Below are 21,762 nucleotides of genomic sequence, written 5' to 3' on the forward strand. Positions count from 1 at the left end.
TGAAATTTATAGTGTGTTGCAACAATCTACAAATTTCAACCAATTATATAATTCTTTTCTGAAAATGAACGGGCGCGGCAATGCGCGCCTACATGTTCTAGTAGGCATAATGGTACACGGCGCACAACCCCCTCTGTGTTGGGCCGGTCCATTTACTGTTTTTTTGCTTTTCTATTAAACTTCAACAAAAACTGTTGACACCTCTCTGTTCAGAATGTACTGTAGTACCCACTAGGACATCTCGAATGCTTGTAGTTGCACCCAGTTACTCCCTCCGTCCGGATTTATTAGGCCTCTCAGCATCACAAGCATGTCCTTTATAAGGCCTTGCTTTGGAAAGGTGCATGCATGCAACCATTTCATTGGTTGTATTGAAAGTCATTGTTGTTGATGCCATGACTGGGAAATTAATACACTTCATGCATATTTTTTTATTGGCTGCATGCATGTGAGAGAGTGCATTGGGAGTGGAATGAAAGAATTAATGTGAGCAATTTACTACGTGTCTTGGTCTAAGAGAAGTTGTCTTTAGGCCTAATAAACCCGGACGGAGGGAGTACTCCAATTTTGCCTTTTATTCTCCCGAGATGGCGGAAGCCCCTGGTTTTGGGAAGCTTCTGGAACCTTTCCCAAACCAGTTTTCCCAGTTCGCTGGTCTGTTTTCGGACGGTTCTTTTTCAATTATTTCTTGTTCTTTTTTTTTCTTTTTTTGTTTACTTAAATGTGCAAACTTTTCCCAAATGTGTGATTTTTTTTTGAAATCAATGAACTTTTTCCCATAATCCCTGAACTTCTTACAAAAATAGGCGCACTATTTTTAAATTCATGAATATTTTTCAAAATTGATGAAAATTTTCAAAATTCTAAACTTTTTCATAATCATGGAACTTTCTACGCTAGGAAGTTAAGTGTGCTGGTCTAGAGTACATTTCTGCGCTGGTGATGTGGATTGCTGAACAACCGCAAGTAATGATATATAGATTGCTTGTTTACTTCCAAGACCATGTTAGGTGGCTAAGCTGAACAGCCTGGCCGACTAATTGATTAGATTGGCCTAGCTCGCTTGGTCTTGGTCAAGCTTAAAGAAAAAGGAGCATGCATACATAACACTTACTTCCAAAACAATGTTAGTTGGCATACTTATTTTATGGTTGATCTTATGACTTGTTGATGAACTGGTAATGCAGGAAACACATATAGTAGACACTTGAGCAAAATACTGCTACCTAGCTCGCTTGGTCTATAATCCCCTTGCTTGAGTCCTTCCGTAGCTAGTTCCTTGTCGCTCACACCCAGCCTGACGAGATCGGTGAGCGGTAATATATCCATCTCCTCTCTTGAGCAACTGGCAGCCTGACTGAGGCCGGGGCATCTTCTTCTTGCAGGTGAGAGCAATCCTTTGAATGCATACGAATTCATCATCTTCTTGTGCTTGTTTCCTTTTTCATCAATTAGTACCATCTTCTTCGTCCGAAAGCCCAATAGATTGACCTTGTCGACTTACCCTTCAAGGGGGCCGTGTGGAATTAATGGCGGCTAACTGGGAACGACTTCCTGATGACAGAGCTTGGGTTGAGGTAGAGTATATCAACAGCTACGCTGTGTTCATGGGTTATCTGTCCATGGCCATCAAGGGCCTGGGTTTCTTGGTGCTTACTTGGGCTACCGTTGTACTTCTTGGTGGCTTTGTCTCGATGCTGCACAAGAAAGACTTTTGGTGTTTAACGTTCATCACTCTTGTACAGACAGCTGGGTTAGTATACTTCTCTCTCTTTCTTGTTCACTGTATCACTTATGTACATATCTAACTTGAAAAGATGTACAACAGGATATTCGATGTTAGTCTAAATGAAAAACTAGGCTATATGGGTGATGCATTTGGCGGGTTAATGATGGCCATTTTTTCAGGCGTGGCAGGCGAACTGACAAGCTGCGACTGGGGCCCTGTATTGTCTTATGTTTGTCTCATTTTCGTGGCATTTCTTTTACTGTTGGTTCAACTAGTGGTGTTGGCCATAATATTGAGCCCTCTGGCAATTATTTATGTGCTTGGGATATTCATGTCCGGAGTGGTTTCATTGTGGCGTCTGATAGAGCACGATTACGGGGGCAACTCAGATGGAGAAGCATCAAACCTGGCGCCGGCAATGGAAACCTTGTACTACCTTGCTCTGCTCCAGGGTGTCATCTTCTGCTATAGGTTCGTATTGGGTCGCATGGGGAAGAGGTTGCCTAAGGCTATGGGAACTAAAGACTCGGAAGTTCAAGTTGTCCTTCACAACTACTTGTGCGAAACAAGGAGAGGGTGTGAGAAGGACCTGACCTTTGCTGAAGGAAGGAACCTCATCACATATGCTGTAGACAAGATTGGATCCAATTCACCTGTTGATTGCATTTCCGGGGTAAAGATCTTATATGCAGCCATATGCATGGTGGAGAGCCAATATAGTCCGCATGATGTCACTGGGCAGCGCTTATTAATGAAACATTTGGTCTTGTATGCATCATCCTCTCGACATGTACTACCGATACTGCTAGAGACGTTGGATTCAAGAGGCATGCATAATAAAGAGAGGAGAAACCAGGCCGCGAAGATAGTGGAGCGACTTGCATTCTGCATTAATTTGGAGCAGTTTCCTCGGGGTATTCAACACATATCTTCCCTAATCGGGACGCCTGAACAATACAGTATAGCCGGGCCGTATCCTAGTTCCAAGTATAAATATGAGCAGCATTTGAAACTACAGGTTACTCGCTGACGCCCTTCACCGGCCAATGAATTGGGGGGGGGGGGGGGGGGGGGGGGGGGGGGGCTACAAGGAGTTGTTGCTACAAGGCCTATCTATCCTCCGGAATCTTGCCGCCGACGAAACCAACTGCAGAATCATGAGCGAAACTCGAGATCTGGTCTCTAAGATCATGGCGCCTATCACTTCTGACCTACTCGACCACACCACCAAAGATCATGGTACATGGTTCGAAGTAGTAGATCGATCAATGGAAGTGATGAGCCAATTAACCGATGCTCAAGGAGAAACTGGGGCGCCATGATCTTTGCTACAAGGCCTATCTATCTACAAGGAGTTGTTGCTACAAGGCCTATCTATCCTCCGGAATCTTGCCGCCGACGAAACCAACTGCAGAATCATGAGCGAAACTCGAGATCTGGTCTCTAAGATCATGGCGCCTATCACTTCTGACCTACTCGACCACACCACCAAAGATCATGGTACATGGTTCGAAGTAGTAGATCGATCAATGGAAGTGATGAGCCAATTAACCGATGCTCAAGGAGAAACTGGGGCCAAGCTATGTCGTGAAATATCAAGCTGCACAAAAGCAATCGACACTCTCTGGAGGATTCTTAGTTGTAAAAAGTGTAAAGAAGTGTTGCGGCAAAGAGCCATTTGGATTCTCACACGATTATACAGGGATACCGACGGAATCAACAGATCAGCTGGTTTTGATCTTCTCAAAAAAGAAAATAGTTACTCCAAAGAAGATTTTGTTAGGATGCTAGTGAACATCTTCACTCACAGTAACGAGTATACCAACTCCATCAGAGGATGTGCAGGAGAAGCATTGTCGGAGATATGTTTCCGTGGTGGAATTAGTGATGCCACAGTTGTGATACAAACAAGTGGCGATGTTGTTGATATTCTCACTCAAGTACTTCTAAATACTAAAAAGGATGAGACATGCAAACAAGCAGCAGCTGAGATCCTTGAGCATCTATGTACTCATTACACCAAGGATGATGAATACCTTTGCAAACTCAAGAAAGCAGTCCTCGAGGTAATTAGCCCTTGTTAAATGATGAATAACCTTTGCTTTATTATATTATTGCCAACATACTTGATTTATGACCTCTTTTATTCTATTAAGAATGTTAATTCATTCTCGTCGCAGGTGATTGGAAAAATGTTTTGTTGCGGGGACAAAACACATAATGGAAAAGATATAGAAAGCCAATGTGATGGCACACAAGAAAACAATGAGCAGGACAAAAAGGACGAAGGATTCCAGGTGGATGCACTCTCAAATATGTCAATGAACTTGCTATCGTCATTGTTATCCCTTTGTGGGACTGTCTACGACACGAAGTTGATCACTGATTTGGCTCCTTGGTTGGACACATCTAGCTTTCTAAACAAGCTCAAGGACATAGTACTGGAGAAAAGCGAGCCCGTCATTGAAAACCTGTCGTTGTGCAAGGCTATGACTAAGATGGTTATATTAATGTTGGAATACTACAACGGTAGGTTCTTCAGACAAGAGGACTTCAGGAGCTTGATAGAGACGCTCTCTAGTGCTTCTGAGAACATGCTAAATCTTGACTACTACACGATTTGTTCTTCCGCAAGCAGCTCCAAAACCATATTGAAGCTTGACACGCGCACTCTCGCGTCACTCGTGAGAGAAGTTAAAGAACTGCATGCCATGGTACCATCTACCTCTTTCAGTGGCTGATTGGCAATCAAGTTTAGATACTTACTGTATATATTTGTATTCACTGGTTGGTTTTGTACTGTATGAAGACTCTACATATGCATTGTGTGCTCCATCCATATAACCAGCGGGTCGTTGCATTTTACTGTTATCAGTGTCCTTGTCATGAGAAAATGTTCCGGCAACGTGTCATCCAGTGGCTCTGGTTTTTCCTCCCGTTTCACCAGAAAACTGGTCAAAACCGGCTGGTTCGATTGGTTCTGTCCGGTCTGATTGCAGGACGGTCCAGTGAGCTTAAAGAACCGTGAGGTCCAGTCCGGGTTTTTAAACTATGCTTGGAAGAGAGCTTTTCTTTGGTGACTTTTTGTATGACCATCTTAGTCTAGAAAGCCATGAGAAGAATGATTAGTTACAGCCCTATCAAACGTCAAAAACAAAACAAAAGAATGTTGCTACAAACACTTGCACATTATCCATTCTCAAGCCGCCGACGGCACAACACAAGTGAGGAAACAAACATTTGCTCAGTTTTCCCCTTTATTGTCCCTCTCCATTATTATTCATAGTAATGTGCTCCTTGCTGAGCTTTATGATTTCCATAGCCATTCTTCCCTCTCCTCTCTGATTGCTTTTCATCGTCTCTTTGCGTTTACCCTATTTTCGTGACTCTCCTCTCTTTCTTCTTCCCGCACCATTATTTTGACCGTTTCAGAATCTTGAGATTTCTTCAATGCATGTGATCCCTCTCCTCACCCTTCCCCTCCTAAATCTTAGAACCCTAATGCCACATGTGCTATGCCGGAAATCCATTTTTTTATCCTATGCCCCAAGGAAAATCAAAGAAGAAGAAAGCCTTGGTATTCTCTACTTGAATCCGGGAAGATTCAGATGCCGAAATCAATAGGAATGGGAAAGCGGAGCGGGCAATAGGGTTATGACTGAGCAGTGGGCGATGCTACCTAGTGCCGTCTCGTCAGCTCCTCCACCCTCTTGGACATCTCCTCCATAGGGATCGCCATGGCCTTGGCTACCTCCTCCATCTTTCCCCTATCAAGGTTGAGGACTGACTCAATCAAGTTCCCGTCGAGGTAATTGTGGGCCCCCATCGTCTTCTTGTCGTTGTAGAATGACCGCCGCTGCTCGTGGCTCAGGCTGCCCAACCCCCTTGATGAACTTAACCAAGAGCTTCCCCAACACGTAGTGGCCGTGGGGCAAGGAAGTGATGATGCTGATGACCCTGTTGATCGTGCTGAAGATGACTGTGGGGATCTGGTCCATGTCCCAGTCCGGAGGGCACATCACGAGGGACCCATGCCGGAACCTGTTCACAAAGTCCCCGACCACCTCCAGCCCGCCCTTCTAGTCGTCCGTGCATGACAGCATTGTTGTTCTTCCGCACTGTGAAGAGGTTGTAGCTATTCTCTGCACCGACGTAGGTATCAGAGCATCTCCAGCCGTTCGCCCCCCCAGGGGCTTGAGATAGTGCCGCCTGGGGATGAACCAACGATAATTTCGACGTGAGGGCGATTGGGTCCCCAGTCGTCGCACCCAAGTCGGCCTCAGACGCCGTTTTAGAAACACAAAATCGGCCAAACACGACGCAATTTCATCCAAACTAGGAGATTTCGTTGATATTTTTACAAAAGAACTTTAAAACAAAAATGTTAAACGCAAACTAAAAACGACTAGGCCCATCCGCCGGCGCCCGCCCGCCTTCTACATGCTGAGGAGCCTATAGAACTAGGTGTAGTCGATGTCGTCGTAGTTGTTGCCGCCGTGCTGGGTGCCGCCGCCGTCCCTGCTGCACCCCTGGCCAGCGTCGCCGACGCGCGGGGGGTTGGACGGCCCAGGCGCATCCTCGTCGTCGTTGTTGAGGGCGACCACGCCGCCCTCCTCGCGTCCCAGGCGCCGAACGGTGATCTCTTCGAAGGCCCGGTGCTGGCGCTCCATCTGCTCGTGGACGTAGTCCGCCTTCGCCCACTTGAGGGCGGTCTAGTTGTCGGCGGCCATGGCCTCATGCTCCTTCTTTACGGGGAGCAAACTCGGCTCGGTCTTCGGCCGGACGAGGCGGTAGGAAGAAGGAGAGGGGTGGCCGCCCTCGTTGATGACAAGGGCGCCACCGCGGGTGCGGCGTCCCAGTGGCGTCTCCTGCATCTCCAGCATGACGGGGCGAAGCCCCGGCGAGCCAGAGGACAGAGAGCCAGAGCCCGACGATGACGATGTCGCCATCTCCATTCGTCGCGACGTCCAGGAGCTGTCATGGCGGCGAGAGAAGGAGGGGGGCGCCGGATACTCCAAGCGCGGTGTGTTGCCGGTCTCGACGTGCTCGAGGATGGCCTCGAGTGTGCGGCCTGGGACGCCCCACTATCGGCGCCTCCCCTCGGAGTTGTGGTGGTCGTGGGGCTCGACGCCGTTGGTGGCGGCGATCTGCTCCTCGTGGCACCGCTCGAAGTACGTCGTCCACAGCGTGTTGGTGTCGGGGGCATACCTTGGCTGGTTCTGCTGTGGCTCCGGCAGCGAAGACCGGATGCGCACGATCTCGGCTCGCCGGGCCGCTCCGGTCGGCGTGGGCGGCACCGAGACGCCGCCGGCGCCGAGCCTCCAGGTGCCCGGCACCCCACATGTCCGGGGGCGCCGGGTAGTCAGCCTCGTAGAGGAGGCGCGCCTCATCCTCATGCAGATGGCGGCGGCCGAAGCCGTTCGCCACTGCGCCGTCGCCCGGAAAGTGCTCGACCATTGAGACATCGGTGTGGGAAGAGGGCGAGAGAGAGAGAGAGGCGTCGGCGGCGAGAGGTAGAGGGAAGGGCGTCGGTGGCGAGAACTTGTGCGTTCACCGGCGAGGGAAGACGACTTTTACAGCCGCAGATGGGTGGTGGGAGAGCCGCCGCCGTGTGCCGCGTGGCAGGAGCGGGCGAGACGCGCGCTGCCACGCCTTCACTGCGCCGCTCGTGAGGCATCAATGGAAGGCTGACCTGTGCGGTAGCTTTGACATTGATTCTCGCAAGAAACAAGGCGATGAGTGAGGACGACGAGGCGGCGAGTCGCTGATTCGGCGGACCCACTCTTTTTCGCGCCAAAAAACGATTCACCCGACACCCCCAGCACGCCGGGTTCGGTCTGAGTTCACCGACGCCAGTTTTGGGTCTAACCGATGAAAAAAGGGGCTTCTAAGGACACGACTGGACCTTTTTTCAGCGGCGACGCTAAAAAAGGCCTTGGAGGACCTGTTGGGGCCGCGGCTGGACATGCTCTCACCATCGATCACCTCAACTGCAGTCATCCAGCTCACATCGTAATCCTTGGCAAGCTCTTCGATTAATCAACCTTATCAGAATATAGCTTCAACAATGCCCCCACATTAGCTCTTCTCTGAATGGATCATGCAGTGACGAGCCCGAACCTGACCCACTCAATCCCACCTGCCTACAAGTACATCCCGGTGTCGCTCAACCTGCTACGCTCTCTCCCTCCGGCACGCCGGCCGATCTCCATGAGCAGCAGCCCCCTGCTGCTGTCTGACACTGCTACATTCTTGTACTCCTTGGTCATCCATCAGATTGCTTGTATTCATTCTAAAAGAGCGAGCTCGTTTTCATTTACGGAAGAAAACATAAGGACATCGATCCTAAAAAATGGAAAAAGAAAACATAAGGATATAACACGGTATCTTATTCCAGAAGCACGTGCAAGACAAGATAGATCATGAATGTACCCCTGCATATTATCTTTATCTTTATCTTTATATTTACCTAATAATAAAGCAAATTAGATTTCTTTCGTCCGTCATGGCATTTTTCAGAAAAGTCTCTCTATTTCAGAGAATTCAACCCCAGTCCTGTTTTAAGTTAAAATGAATCGTTATTTTCGTATTTTACACAAAAGTCCTTGTCTTTTCTTGAAATCAACCCGCCGTCCGGATTTAAGTCACACCCGAACCGTTATTTTACATTTTTAGAAACCCCCCTTGATGTTTTAGATAATTTATCCGCGGATCATATTTAGGTCAAACAAATGCTTTTTAAAATCATCCATATCTTTTAAACCGTAACTCTGATTTAAACATGTTATATATGAAATTTGATTAAAAAATATGTAGAATATGAATATGAGATTATTTTTACCTGTTAAGTATTTTAGTATTATTTTAGAATATATTTGAGTCAAACCAAATGATTTTCTAAATTATTTGTATCTTTTAAACCGTAACTTCGATTTTAACGTATTATATATGAAATTTTATTAGAAAAATGTGTGGAATCTAAATATGATGTTAACTTTATCTGTTAAATATTTTTAAAATATTGTTATGAAAGCAAACTTATAATTTATAACGCAAGATTCTTTTTTTTCATACCGGCGGCGATCCGGATTGCAAATATACACCCCACTATAACCATATACGGAAAAGAAACCATTGATAACTACACATGCATACCTCTGAAAAATGTCGCAGGGGAAAACAGCAGATTTCTCATCGCAAGAGTGAGAGAAAGCGAGCGAGCGAGCGAGAGAGAGAGGGAAGAGAGAGGGAGAGAGAGGGACGCCTTAGGATTAACCATATTCAACACACGTTTTTTGTTGTTTTGTGTGAACACCGAGGCCATCGGCGGCGAGGGTGAGGAGGATAAGCGGCAACACAAATATGATGCCTCACAAAAATAAAGGAGATGGACCTATTGTGGTCTTGAATGATGGTTGTTGAGTTAAGAGCGTGTGTTATGTTTTCTTTCCGGTTGCAACGCATGGGCTCTTCTGCTAGTAGGTGAAAATCATCACGCATCTAAAAGAGCACAACATAAATTGCACAATCCACTTCATGTTTTGAAGTGTCCTCAGCTAGGAAATGTACACACATTTACACATAAAGCACTCCACCATAACTGAAGAGATGTTTCACATGTTAACTGAAGAGTACTTCACCTTCAGACCCGAGAGTACGGTACAGTGGTGGCAGTGTCGTACCCATAGTAGCCGGCTGGCTGGCCACGAGTCCCGTGTCCGCACGCCGTCGCTGCACTCGCTGCCGGCGTCCTTGCACGGCAACCGCCTCTCCCGCACTCAACAATACGCGCGCGGCGGCGCGGCCCAAGTCCAGCGCTCAGGACGGAACGGAGAGGGAGGAGGAGGAGGAAGAAGCCTCCCCATTCTCGAGGCCGGCATACGGATCACACAGATCTTTTTTTTAAAGGGGCTGATCCATGGGAGCTCCTACACGCCGCACGTTGTGGCAAAGGATACACAGCGAGTGGGCCGGCCCATGGCAGACAGGTGCGGGTTCTTATCACGCGCGATGGGAAGCCACGCTGGTACTGTAGCAAACATAAGAGAAATAACGAGCCATAGAGGGAAATCGAACTCCAGACCTCGCAGAAATGAAGTGCTCCCAATAGCCATCTGAGATAAAAATCCTTCGTGAATAATTCGCAGCGCTAATATCTAAGAACTAGCCATTTTTAAAAGGTGTTGAATTCTGGCAAAATGTTTCAAAGTTCCAACATTTTCTGAACATTGTGAAATTTTTTTGAAATTCAATATTGTCTAGAAAAAGAACATTTTCGAAATTGTTCACATTATTCAAATCCCGAACATATTTTCCAATTGTGAACACTTTTTTGAACATGCGAATATTTATTTAACAATGTGAACAAAATTTCAATTTTCCTTTTTGTAAAAGCGAACAAATTTTGAAAAAAGTGATAATTTCTTGAAAATTTGGAAACCCCTTGAGCAATTTTGAAACGTGAACATTGTTTGAAATTCTCAAACGATTTTTCACCCGTGAACAAAATTTGAAAACAGGAACATTTTTTTGGGATTCAAAAACTTTAAAACCACAAATATTTTTGGAAAACTCCTGAACATATTTTGAATTTGTGAAAAAATTTCAGCAAAAAGTGAGCATCGCGAACAGTTTTTAAACATTGCAAACAAATTTTGAAATTCTATATTCTTTAGAAAACGAACATTTTTATTTTTTTTACATTTTTCGAATTCAGAACATATTTTCCAATCATGAACACTTTTTTGAACATGCGAACATTTATTTAACAATGTGAACATATTTTCAATTTTCGTTTTTTTAGAAAAGCAAACAAATTTTGAAAAAAGTGATCATTTCTTGAAAATTTGAAAACCCATTGAACAATTTTGAAACCTGAACATTCTTTAAATGCTCAAACAATTTTTAATACATGAACAAAATTTGAAAAACAGGGACATTTTATGGGATTCAAATTCTGAACATTTTTGGGATTTATGAACAAACAGTAAAACACAACGATTTGTTTTATTTTTTTGAAGAAAACAATAGAATTGAAAATGATAAAATAAATAAGGAAAGTGCAAAAACGAAATAAAAACTAAATAAAAATAAACAGAAAAGTGAAAAAGGAGAGAAAAGAAAAAAAAACAGGAAAAACGAAAAAAACAGAACAAGGAAAAAAACCCGGATTAGGAACCTTCTAGAAGTTTCCCAAAACCAGAAAAAACCGGCTGGGCACCTCTAGAAGGTTCTCAAAACCGGGCGCGTTGAAACGGTTAAATGGGATGGCCCAGCTGGAATGTTCCCTCGATCTCCCTGCGACAATTTGCCGCAACATGTGGCAAATAGGAAATTCCGAGAAGGTTCCCCAAAACCAGATGGCTGAAGCGATTAAACGGGCGGGCTTCGGGACGGCCCGAATGGAACGCAGCCCAGGGCCACGCCCATTGAGCGCGTGGTGCTGGCGGGCCGAAAGGCGGCCCGCTCGACCGGCGTCCAGCGCCGTGAAAACGAAGGGGAGAGGGGAGCCCAGCCCCAGCCGCAGCGCATCTCCCCCCTCCTGTCTCTCTCTCCCAGCACCGCTGCACAGAGCCCAGAACCCTCCTCCTCCTCCTCCGGCGGCGGCGGCGGCGGCGGCGGCGGGCGGCGAGGGGAGATGAGCACGTGGAACTACGTCGTCACGGCGCACAAGCCCACCAGCGTCAGCCACTCCTGCGTCGGCAACTTCACCGGCCCCCACCAGCTCAACCTCATCGTCGCGTAAGCCACCCTCCCCGAATCCCCTCCCCTCCCCTCCCGTCCATTAGGTAGGGTTCACCTCCCGCCCGGCCGTCCCCGCGCGCCCCCGCGTCCGTGCTCGCGCGGCCTAGGGTTTTGCTCCCGGTCGGAGCCGCTCGCGCGTGCGCGTGCCTGATTTGTTCTGCCGCTAGGGATTCCTCTCCGGCGAGCCGTCCGGGAGGATCTGGAGCCATGGGTGACTAAGTGTACTGTACGGCCCTAGGCCGCAGCGCGGTGTTCTGTAGGTCTGGCCCGTCGGGCCGGAGCAAAATGGCGCCTTTAGATAGGACGACGTGTCTGCACCCTCACCACACGTAGGTACCCTGATAGACAGGAAATTTGACAGAGCTCATATGTGTCTGAATGCAGCAATCGATAATGTGTTCAGGGAACTACAGTATTTCATAAGCTGCACACTTGTGGTTCCGTAGCTAGATGCCATCGTTTTTCTCTTTAATTATTATTATGCCGGGTTCCCGCCAAATCCCACTGCTAAACGCGTTTGCTCACCATCAACTTTCAGGAAATGCACCCGCATCGAGATCCACCTGCTCACGCCGCAGGGCCTTCAGGTAACCGACAGACGCCTTATCTGTCGCCCACCTCTCTGTTTCTTTCTTCGCTTACACAATAATCTGCCTTTTCCGCAAGACCGTGACACTTGTTTTGTTGCCAGCCTATGCTTGACGTGCCCATATATGGGAGGATCGCGACGATCGAGCTCTTCCGGCCTCATGTGAGTCAACGCCCCGTACCGTCAAAGGCTGCTTCTTTTTTTATTTGTGCGGTGCGATGTTTCTGTCGGAATGATTCCCTAACTGTTTCCCCTGTTTCAGAATGAGGCCCAGGACTTCCTCTTCATCGCCACGGAGAGGTACAAGTTCTGCGTCCTGCAGTGGGACGCAGAAAAATCAGAGCTTCTCACCAGGTATGGACTCTTTATGCCCCTGGTTTTGTTTTGCAAGGCGGGTGCGTAAATTGGCATGCGTCTGCGGGATAATATTGGTGTTTTAGAGCCAGGAAATTGGATAGTCCAATGGTTCTGGTTGACTGTCATGCAATTTTGTGTATCACGAGTCCCACACACTGTCATCAAGGTGATACCTTTTCATCCAGGCAGGCCAGGGAGGTTGCCATGGTCGATTACCTATTTACTGTACTTAGCAATCAGTCTTCTTTACAGCGCTAGCTGTTAGGCAGGGTGGCTGTAATGGCTGGCTTGTAATATCTTTGGATAATTAGTACCAGCCAGCTCTGGGTCCTTCGGGACTCTTCTTTTGTTCAAAAAGGAAAAACTGTAACAAGGGAAGGGGAATTAATTTTGACTTTATTGGTGTGTATCCACAGGATAATATTGGTGTTTTAGAACTAGAAAATTGGATAGTCCATTGGTTCTGGTTGACTGTCATGCAATTTTGTGTATCACGAGTCCCGCACAATGTCATCAAGGTGATACCTTTTCATCAAGGCAGGCCAGGGAGGTTGCCATAGTTGATTACCTATTTGCCGTACACAGGGAGCAGTCTTTACAGCACTAGCTGCTAGGCAGGATAGCTGTAATGGCTGGGTTGTAATATCTTTGGATAATTAATACCAGCTCTGGGTCCTTCTGGACACTTCATTTGTTGAAAAAGGAAAAACCGTAACAAGGGAAGGGAAAATAATATTGACTTTATTTTGGGTATAGAAGACTGCTCTCTGCTTAACTGTGTAGATGGCCTCATGTATTCTCCTTATTGCTCTTATCTACAAAGTTTTGATTTTTTGTTCAAACATAGGACCATACAAGGACCCGAAATAAAGTCTTCTGTACAGTGCTAGCAGTTGACTGGGTTGGTTAGACAGGTGTGTCGGGCGTGTCTAATTCGAGTAGGCGGTGGCCTGTTTAAATGGTGGTAGAGACACAGATTGAGAGGGAAAGCTAACTTTAGTTGCCGCTGGCTGTCGCTGTCAGCAGGTCTGTTGCCAGCATGACAGGTGATGATAGGTGGCATAGACGTATGTTGGGCAGGGTTACCTTTGTTTACTTTTCTGCGCCTTTCTGGTTCAAATGGGCACCTTGATGGCCTTTTCTTTTTCATACGATCCGAGAAAAGGATCGGGTTCCACCATCAAAGGATAACGGAACAATAACAAAAGAAAGCATCTTGGTGCAAAGCAAAAACCATTGTTGAGGAAATCGTTAACTGGTAGCTGCTCGGTCGGCTGGTGAGTAGGGGATTAATAGGCTAATCGGCAAGTTAATCGGCCATTTAATCAATTAATCGGACGATTTATCGGGTAATCGGCTACTCGGGGACCCTATGAGTAGGGATTAATCGGCAAGTTAACTGGTTAATCGGATGAATTCTTGAACAGGGGCAAAAACTAAAACAAGGTTCACAAATCGCTGCCACATATATCCGCTAACTGAAAAGAATTAAAGAACAACCCTGAGAGCACATTTCAAGTTTTATCCTAGGCCATTAATTGGAAGAATTAGCCTCCAAAGCCCAGAAAACTTCCATTGCATCGCCATATTTCAATCTTCCTCCATAACTCCTGCTTCCGATTCATCTGCCTCATTGTCTGCTGCAGTCCTTGCTTCGATCCTCATTGTCTTCATCTTCCAAAAGTAAGCCTCCACCCCCTTTCTGCTAGCTGTTTCACAGTGCAGCTTGTATCATTGCAAATTGCAAACAAATCAGGATATTGATCTTTCAAGGGTTTTTATCAACACACCAGGTATCAACCCAGAAGTTTGTTTGCTGGCCATTACCAATCATCATATCTCCCTTACTATACAACTGTTTGATCTTCAGCAAATCAGCTCAGCAAGGTGAACTATTGATAGAGCCATTTACCAGACTGGCACCATTCTTTACTTTCCAGATTCCACCTATCATATTTTAGAAATATTATATTTTCTTCTAACTATATCCTGCCACATACCTTCCTTACTTTCCAGATTCCACCACCATTTACAAAGTAGGCTGACATTAATTTTTTCCAGATTGTGTATGCCAAGCCCCCCTTTCTTCTTAGGTCTACAAATCACAGGCCATGTACCTGATGATCTTGTGCCCGCATAGCGTTTTGTTAAAAACAGGGTGCACATTTTCACTGCATGTTACTTTCTGAGAGTTATTAGCATGCTTTCATACGGGAGTATAATTTGTTTGGATTATGTAGATCCATGGGAGATGTTTCTGATCGCATTGGCCGCCCTACGGACAATGGACAGGTACTGTACTCAAAGCTTCAAGTTTGAACTCTACTTCTGGTTTTGAAATGATATTAATTTATGCCTTATTTGAACTTCCCATTTACTGTATCAGTTTATAGCATTCCGTATCTACTAAAGAGAGTGATGCACTCTGTCTCTTAATTTAAGCTGGAGCGATAATGCTACCGGTGGCCTTTTTACTTGTAATGCAGATTGGGATCATCGACCCTGACTGTAGACTTATTGGCCTTCATCTCTATGATGGATTGTTTAAGGTAAGCCCAGCCTGCTACTTATATTTTCATGTCTTTTGCTCATTCATTCCTGGAGTCAAGCTTCACATTTCCTAACCTTCAATGAATCCTTGTGTGGCAGGTTATACCATTCGACAACAAAGGACAGCTGAAGGAAGCTTTCAATATCAGGTACCAGTATGGCATGCATAACTGAATGACATTGCAGATTAAACCATTCATTTAGTGATATAGTCCAGACATTTATGTGGTACACTGTAGTCTGCAACTAGATTATTGATGTGCATGGTCATGCTTTTGCCCGGTAGCTCCATGAGTTTGAATTTTTTTGAGATCTTGTTTCTTTTGTCAGAGGCAAACATAATGTACACAAAATCATGCTTTGTTCCGATTTCTCAGTGTTATATTTTTGTTGCTTGATCTGCTATTGGTTCAGAAAAATGCGTCAATGATCTTGGTTCTGTATTACTTTGTCTTTACAATGCTTGTTGGTCAAGTCAAATCTTAAAGTTTCTCGAGCAGCATAGAAAGTCGTACCGATATTTGCATGCTTATTTCTGTCCTAAAGTAACTAGTAGATGGATAGCACACTTGTTAAAAGTTAATGATAGAGTTAATGCTTCATTAATTATGTTCTTTGTTTAGCCATTTGATCCGATTAACTTAGATGTGTTTACATCACTCTGCCTTATATTTAGCGTCTTTTTTCTCGTTATGTCAGACTAGAAGAACTTCAAGTATTGGACATCAAGTTCCTGTATGGCTGTCTCAGACCTACGATAGTTGTGCTCTACCAGGTTTGCTCAAAACTTCTGCATTTCTTTACATCATTTCTACTATTAAAATCAAAATCAAAATCAAGCAGGACAGAGTATTGAACTAAATTAATTGATATGGTTTGCCCTTTTACTCAAGTGGAAAAAATATGGTGTATTCGTTTATGCATTTAATCCATGTTTTTTACCCTTTAAAATGTAATCAGTTTGCAACTTGCAGTGCTTTACGCTGCTTATACATGGTATACCATAGGTTACTGGTGAATGTTTGTACCTTTGAGTTTCTAGATTAATTGATAATGTTATCCAGTGATTTTTTTATGTCCATATTTTTAATTTTTAGTCTCGACATGTCGATGCAATTCAATACTACTGAGATGATTACTTGTTTCTTTTTTGAAATAAAACAGAACTGACTTGCTCTTCATTGTTCCATTCCTCGCTGTAAAACTAAGTTACCCCTATAGAAACTCTTGGACTGGTTTTTTACTTTTAACATCACAAGCTGTGCCATTTATCTACTGAAATAATCTAACTATTATCTTTTGGGCACTGACTGAACATACCTTCTCTTTATTGCTGTTGTGCGCAATCTTTTCACTTTTAAGTTTTGTACCTTTGTAATTCTTCTACAAATAATTTGACCACTAGCGTGATAGTAACAGATCTTGATGACTTGTATTTTCTGTACTTACATGTCAGGATAACAAAGATGCCAGGCATGTTAAGACATATGAAGTTGCACTGAAGGAGAAAGACTTTGTTGAGGGTCCTTGGTCACAGAACAATTTAGACAACGGAGCTGGTCTTTTAATACCTGTACCAGCTCCACTCGGCGGTGTCATAATTATTGGCGAGGAGACGATAGTTTACTGCAATGCTAATTCTACATTTAAAGCTATACCAATCAAACAGGTAATACTTACATCTCTTCATTTTTCTTGTATTCTAGTCACATGATCTATCTGTACAGTGATGTAATTATTTACCCTTGATCTTCTATTTCTTGCCAGTCCATCACAAGAGCTTATGGAAGGGTTGACCCAGATGGCTCTCGCTATTTACTTGGTGATAATTCAGGCATTTTGCATTTACTTGTCCTTACCCAGGAACGAGAAAGGTACTAGCCTTTGCACTATTTTGGAACTAAAAGAATCTTTGATTTACTACTTACAAGTTCTCTCTTTTCATGTGTTCGTTACATTTTAGGGTAACTGGTTTGAAAATTGAGCATTTGGGAGAGACTTCAGTTGCATCGTCAATATCGTATCTTGATAATGGTGTTGTCTATGTTGGTTCTCGATTTGGTGATTCACAGGTGGGTCAGTAGCAAAGTTACAAGCTACCACTACTCTTGCTTCTTACTCCATGCTAGAGAAGCAACTTGTGTCTTCTTTGGTGCCATGCAGCAATTGAATATCCATGCTATTTTTTCACTGCTCCATGTTAGATGAAAAATCTTGCATCTCCATTGGTAACTTGTACTCGTGCTTATGTCAAATTGTTTGAAGCTACTCTCCCACCCTCACCCCCCTAAAAGTAAAAGTAAACCAACCAGTAACAACTAACAGGCAGTGCACCCACAGAATTGTATGCCTGCATGTGCAATAAAATGTGTGCACTTACTGGCAAGAAAGTTTCAGTCATCTGTTGTGTAGTTCTTCAGAATTGAAATTTGCACTAAATGATTTGTTGGTCTTGACAGCTGGTAAAGCTGAATCTCCAACCTGATGCAACTGGTTCATTCGTCGAAATCCTTGAACGGTATGTGAATCTTGGACCCATTGTGGACTTCTGCGTGGTTGACCTTGATAGGCAAGGGCAAGGTCAGGTGGTCACTTGTTCAGGAGCATTCAAAGATGGTTCCATTCGAGTGGTTCGTAATGGTATAGGGATTAATGAGCAGGTATTGAATTGTGCATAATCAATTTTTTGCAAGGAAATTAACAGTACTCTGACATGTCCTATAATTTACTCTAGAAAGCTGATCTGTATATCTTCTCCTGTGCAAGTAGGCTTCAGTAGAGCTGCAAGGCATCAAGGGATTATGGTCACTGAAGTCTTCCTTCAGTGATCTGTATGACATGTATCTGGTGGTGAGCTTTATAAGTGAGACTCGGTTCTTGGCTATGAACATGGAAGATGAATTAGAAGAAATTGAGATAGAAGGGTTTGATGCACAAATCCAGACTTTGTTCTGCCAAAATGCCATCAATGATATGCTTATACAGGTGCCTTTTCTAATGAAATATTTGATTTCTCTGCCTTTCTTGATAAACCACAACTATATTATTGTATATCCCAGTAAAAACATCTGGGTGCTAGGGAAGTTAAAGAAACAGCAGATGGGAATTGATTATAATCCTGTGTAATGAATGGAAAAGTACTGTGGATGATTTCAGTATTTTTTTGGTCAAGTTTTATGTCCCCGGTTTCCTATTAGCATCTTATGAGCTATTCTCAATGACAGGTTACTGCTAATTCTGTCCGGTTAGTCAGTTGCACTTCTCGGGAGCTAGTGGATCAATGGAATGCACCAGAAGGATTTTCAGTCAATGTTGCATCAGCTAATGCCAGTCAGGTGGGTATCTTCATGGGACCCCTCCTTTCTCTTTGGGCATATTGCCAATGATGACCAGCTTATTAGACATGTCTGTGACAGAATATACAACTTGGGGTATTCATGTTTTAATTCTTCGTCAATACACATAGTCATAGTCAACAAATAGAAATTGACCAAACTACACTGAGAAGTGTTCTTTTTAGCGAAAAGGAGAGGTTTAGAGACATGAATCATAAGCAAGAGAAGGGAGGGGAACTAATCACTCATCAGAGGGTTTACTGTTGATATACCGGTCCACTTTCATCACTGCTGCTCCTTGTGTGTATGCATTTCAGTTCTTTCTTCATTTTGTATTGTTAATTAATTAATAACTTTGTTTCTTGACTACCAAAGTCAAAATCTTTGTATTATTTCATTTTACCTATGAAACAATGCCTGAAGTGTCATTTAGGCCTCTTGTGGCTGGACCTGCGGAACACTTGTTCATTATTAGGTAGATATATGCTAGCATGCTCTGCTTCACAATGCTAAATACATGATTTGAATTCACATTTATATTAGCTTTCTGCTGTAACTTTAAATAACACATTTTGTGTTTGCAGGTCCTGTTGGCGACCGGTGGTGGCCATCTTGTTTACCTAGAGATTAGGGATGCTAAGCTGGTTGAAGTGAAACATGCACAGCTAGAACATGAGATTTCTTGTGTTGATTTGAACCCAGTAGGGGAGAATCCACAGTATAGCTCTCTGGCTGCTATTGGGATGTGGACTGATATAAGTGTCAGCATATTTTCACTTCCTGACCTTGAATTAATCAGGAAGGAAAATTTAGGTGGAGAAATTGTTCCTCGGTCAGTTCTGATGTGTACCTTGGAAGGGGTATGTTGTTGACCTCATGTTTCATCATAAAAATATAAAGCTAATTTAAAAGTTACAAATGTTGTTGACCTCGGTTAATTTTCTTTTTCAGATTTCATATTTGCTTTGTGCTCTTGGAGATGGTCACCTTTTCAGTTTTCTACTGAATGCAAGCACAGGTGAACTAACCGATAGAAAGAAGGTTTCTCTTGGTACCCAGCCAATTAGCCTTCGTACATTCTCATCAAAGGGCACAACCCATGTGTTTGCTTCGTCTGATAGACCAACTGTTATCTACAGTAGCAATAAAAAGCTGCTGTACAGCAATGTCAATCTGAAAGAAGTTAATCATATGTGTCCTTTCAATACGGCTGCTTTTCCTGACAGGTATCTCTCTTTCTCTCTGAGAATGGCTGTTTTTTTTTGTTTGGTACTTCCATATTTAGCTCTTAATGCTTGTATGCCAGCAGAATCAATATATTTGAATCAACCTTTGATTACAATGATGAAACCTGACATATTCTGTGCTGAAAACAATAGTGCTAATAATTCTCTTTTCATTTTCTCATACGATATGTTCTTCTTTCGACTTGTTTACGCCATCTCCATTTGTTCTTGATGCATAGAAGCCAATGTTATGATTATCATTTGACACTTAAGTTTCTTATATGTTACAATAACAACAAAGCCTTTAATCCCAAACAAGTTGGGGTAGGTTTAGTTTCTTAGATATTACACTGTACAAAATTATATGGTGTAAAACAAATGGCTGCTAATTCTAACCTGTTCTACTTGATGCTATGGGCTTTTCACATGTTCCTTGTGTTCCATTCCATGAATTTCTTGGCAGCAGTTACTTTGAAACAATATGATGATTGTCTTAAACCCGCTGTTAAGTTGGTTTCTTTTGTGTATATCATTCACAGCCTTGCAATTGCTAAAGAAGGTGAACTTTCAATTGGAACTATTGATGATATCCAGAAGCTTCATATCCGCACGATTCCGTTGAATGAACAAGCACGGCGCATTTGCCATCAGGAACAGTCCAGGACACTGGCGTTCTGCAGTTTTAAGTATACCCAGAATAGCATGGAGGAGAGCGAGGCGCATTTCATTCGTCTGATGGATCATCAAACATTTGAGTTTCTGTCCACACATCCTCTTGATCAATACGAATGTGGTTGCTCCATGATTAGCTGCTCATTCTCTGATGATAATAACTTCTATTACTGTGTGGGAACAGCATATGTTCTACCTGAGGAGAATGAACCGACAAAGGTAATAACTAGAAGGGCTTGGCGTTACTTTGTTGGTTACGTGTTCAATTTACTACCTCTTGTAGCTTCTGTGGTAATATCTTCATTGATTTTCCCTGCACATAGTGCTTACGTGACTGCATCTTGGTGTAGGGCCGGATCCTTGTATTTGCAGTTGAAGATGGAAGGTTGCAATTAATTGTAGAGAAAGAAACAAAAGGAGCTGTCTATTCCCTAAATGCATTCAATGGGAAATTGTTGGCAGCTATCAACCAGAAGATTCAGTTATACAAGTGGATGACGCGGGAGGATGGTTCCCATGAGTTGCAGTCTGAATGTGGCCATCATGGGCACATTCTCGCCCTGTATACCCAAACCCGTGGTGATTTCATTGTAGTCGGAGACCTGATGAAATCGATATCCTTGCTTGTGTACAAGGTAAGCATTGGCTGTTTGACATCTACTGCTCATAACACTGGTTCCAATTTGTATATCAGTCTCTTCATCAGGCCAATGACCAATGTCTCCTTTTCTTGAGCAGCATGAGGAGAGTGCGATTGAAGAGCTCGCTAGGGACTACAACGCGAACTGGATGACTGCAGTTGAGATGATTGACGATGACATCTATGTTGGTGCAGAGAACAGCTACAACCTTTTCACTGTGCGCAAGAACAGCGACGCGGCCACAGACGAGGAGAGGGGCAGGCTGGAGGTAGTCGGGGAGTACCACCTCGGAGAGTTTGTGAACAGGTTCCGGCATGGCTCACTGGTGATGCGCCTCCCCGACTCTGAGATGGGTCAGATCCCCACGGTCATCTTTGGCACCATCAACGGGGTCATTGGCATCATCGCCTCCCTGCCCCACGACCACTATGTGTTCCTGGAGAAGCTCCAGACAACCCTGGTCAAGTTCATCAAGGGTGTGGGCAGCCTGAGCCACGAGCAGTGGCGGTCGTTCCACAACGACAAGAAGACGTCGGAGGCTCGCAACTTCTTGGACGGCGACCTGATCGAGTCGTTCCTCGACCTCAACAGGTCCAAGATGGAGGAGGTGGCCAAGGCCATGGCAGTCCCTGTTGAAGAGCTGTCCAAGCGGGTAGAGGAGCTGATGAGACTGCACTAGGTGGTAGCGCCGGGCCATGTATATCCTGTTTTATTTGTTCGTTTTCGCTGTGTTGTAAACCGTCGGCTGCTCGAGAATGATCCTCTGCAAGTGTTTGTAGCAACATCCCTTTTCTGTGATAAGATTGTAACTTTATCTGTGCTGATGTAGAACTTTAGTGGTGAATCTCTCTTGTTGAAATGGTATCAAGAAAGTTTGGCACAATTACTAGGTGAACGTAGACGGTGATAACCATCTGGA

General features: G+C 44.3%; 2 protein-coding genes and 1 pseudogene across 2 annotated transcripts; 2 read left to right on the plus strand and 1 right to left on the minus strand.

Moving 5' to 3' along the window:
* The first annotated feature begins 1,081 nt into the window (after positions 1-1,081).
* On the plus strand, positions 1,082-4,600 carry LOC125540516 (uncharacterized). The gene is made up of 5 exons (XM_087533518.1): positions 1,082-1,385; positions 1,513-1,753; positions 1,829-2,709; positions 3,065-3,795; positions 3,910-4,600. The coding sequence occupies exons 2-5, from the start codon at positions 1,530-1,532 to the stop codon at positions 4,468-4,470; spliced, it is 2,397 nt and encodes a 798-aa protein (XP_087389644.1). The 5' UTR covers positions 1,082-1,385; positions 1,513-1,529; the 3' UTR covers positions 4,471-4,600.
* Positions 4,601-6,189: 1,589 nt separating this feature from the next.
* LOC147993122 (uncharacterized) lies at positions 6,190-7,194 on the minus strand (annotated as a pseudogene).
* Positions 7,195-11,238: 4,044 nt separating this feature from the next.
* Positions 11,239-21,726, plus strand: LOC125532193 (DNA damage-binding protein 1). Its single transcript, XM_048696342.2, has 19 exons — positions 11,239-11,470; positions 12,012-12,060; positions 12,165-12,224; positions 12,325-12,416; positions 14,660-14,711; positions 14,906-14,968; positions 15,069-15,118; positions 15,669-15,744; positions 16,426-16,638; positions 16,737-16,843; positions 16,933-17,041; positions 17,429-17,629; positions 17,739-17,954; positions 18,194-18,304; positions 18,889-19,164; positions 19,256-19,530; positions 20,070-20,421; positions 20,553-20,837; positions 20,941-21,726. The coding sequence occupies exons 1-19, from the start codon at positions 11,367-11,369 to the stop codon at positions 21,520-21,522; spliced, it is 3,273 nt and encodes a 1,090-aa protein (XP_048552299.1). The 5' UTR covers positions 11,239-11,366; the 3' UTR covers positions 21,523-21,726.
* Positions 21,727-21,762: the final 36 nt, after the last annotated feature.

This window comes from Triticum urartu, chromosome 1A, assembly GCF_056163025.1.
Source record: "Triticum urartu cultivar PI428250 chromosome 1A, HENAU_Tu73, whole genome shotgun sequence".
Classification (NCBI taxonomy): Eukaryota; Viridiplantae; Streptophyta; class Magnoliopsida; order Poales; family Poaceae; genus Triticum; species Triticum urartu.

What these genes read in the sequence shown, in the direction of transcription:
- LOC125532193 (XM_048696342.2), top strand. Translation starts at nt 11,367, where the DNA reads ATGAGCACGTGGAACTACGTCGTCACGGCGCACAAGCCCACCAGCGTC. An exon ending in AAGGAAGCTTTCAATATCAG is followed by an intron (nt 15,119 to 15,668) that starts GTACCAGTATGG and finishes TCGTTATGTCAG; the next exon opens with ACTAGAAGAACTTCAAGTAT. An exon ending in CTCGATTTGGTGATTCACAG is followed by an intron (nt 17,042 to 17,428) that starts GTGGGTCAGTAG and finishes TGGTCTTGACAG; the next exon opens with CTGGTAAAGCTGAATCTCCA.
- LOC125540516 (XM_087533518.1), top strand. Translation starts at nt 1,530, where the DNA reads ATGGCGGCTAACTGGGAACGACTTCCTGATGACAGAGCTTGGGTTGAG. An exon ending in ACTCTTGTACAGACAGCTGG is followed by an intron (nt 1,754 to 1,828) that starts GTTAGTATACTT and finishes GATGTACAACAG; the next exon opens with GATATTCGATGTTAGTCTAA. An exon ending in TCAAGAAAGCAGTCCTCGAG is followed by an intron (nt 3,796 to 3,909) that starts GTAATTAGCCCT and finishes TTCTCGTCGCAG; the next exon opens with GTGATTGGAAAAATGTTTTG.